This window comes from Trichinella spiralis (genome assembly GCF_000181795.1).
Source record: "Trichinella spiralis strain ISS 195 chromosome Unknown Scfld851, whole genome shotgun sequence".
In the NCBI taxonomy this organism is placed as follows: Eukaryota; Metazoa; Nematoda; class Enoplea; order Trichinellida; family Trichinellidae; genus Trichinella; species Trichinella spiralis.
In genome coordinates, this window is record NW_003527790.1 from 1 (window position 1) to 1,377 (window position 1,377).

Here is a 1,377-nt window from a genome sequence, read left to right on the forward strand (position 1 = left end):
GAGATCTCATCGATTCAAAAGCTTACTACTGGTAAGTATTTTCAACTCTCAATACGATCTTGAAAAAAATATAAAATATTCACAGCCAAATGGGTACATCGCTTTAATGGCAAGTCAGAAGAAAACACCGCATCACTATCCCACCTCTGTAGAGTAGTAGCAAATCACTTTCTTACTACTCTTTTGACAATGGTTTTCCAGTGTTTCACAACGAGGGTGGCACAAATAATTTTCTTTCATCGCCCTCAAACAAGGAAATTTTGAACCTTGTAAACAAATACCACTTGAATCATCCATATGTACGTTGAGCAATGCCATACCCCCAAAACCGTACATTGTCGCAAAGCGAGCCTAAAATAAACTCCCAATAAAACAAGACAATTAAAATAGATATACAATATTTATATATTGATTTCTTTAACTGTTAAAGAAATTTGAAACTCACTTTTCTCACAATTGTTTCAATGTTATCATAAATCAGATCTAATAAACTGTCTTCATATTCTGGAATGGACATGTAAAGTTGCTTGCAAAAATCACTATGTGTGCTCCATTGGTGTTTAAAAAGCGCTCCACCAATCAGAAGTTTTTTTCTGTTTCCAGTACGATGAATGAGATGCAAAAATTCTTCCTAAATTAATTTGTTTGATAAAAAAAACATCAAGCACCCCCAACTCATAGTATCTAATTACACTTTCAGCTTCATAATATTTCAATAACAAATTCAAATAATCAGCTCTTCGTAACCACTGTTCAGCTTCGTTGATGAAAGCATTCACATTCAAGGAGATAATAAAAAGCATTTTGTTACGATTAGACGCCATTTGCCGGATGTTTAAAATTTTGTTATATAATTTCTAGAAGTAATAAATTATCTGCTTTTCCATCTTGCATGTAGTAAATATAACAAAGTTTACTTCAGCGTATAACTTTTCATATTCTTCTATTACATTAGCAAACTCAAAGTGCAAATGAACTCCATCAAAATCAAATTCATTCATTATGTGTTCTACGTTTTCTATGAATAAATTTTATATTGTTTGAAGTATCGTTTGAAGAGAACTTCCAGAAATCCAAACAATGAACTGATAAAAGCACCGCTGAGAAATTCGCTCGCTTGATTTTCAAGAGCTCCATATGATTGAGCAACAAGTGCGGATATACTACATTTCCAGGACTGTCGAACTTGCCAACATAAATGCTCAAATGAGTGCAACCGCTTTTTATCAATTATCAATTTCAAATGGCTCATTTCCATTTTCTCAACGTGTAAGTGCACATCTAAGAGTACCTGCCTGTATTTATGTTGCGCAAATGAATTTTAAACACCTATACCTCACGCATTGTTCAATACAAATCACGTTTATGTGAAGATTT

At 33.1% G+C, this 1,377-nt stretch overlaps 1 protein-coding gene across 1 annotated transcript; it reads right to left on the bottom strand.

Annotated features, from left to right (window-relative positions):
- Positions 1-144: 144 nt before the first annotated feature.
- On the bottom strand, positions 145-1,258 carry Tsp_15132 (conserved hypothetical protein; the record flags this gene model as incomplete). The annotated part of the gene is made up of 5 exons (XM_003370373.1): positions 1,099-1,258; positions 918-1,018; positions 669-857; positions 446-631; positions 145-351 (listed from the first exon to the last, which is right to left on the bottom strand). Coding segments are annotated over exons 1-5 (843 nt in total), but the record flags the coding sequence as incomplete, so codon positions are not given.
- Between the last annotated feature and the right edge of the window lie 119 nt (positions 1,259-1,377).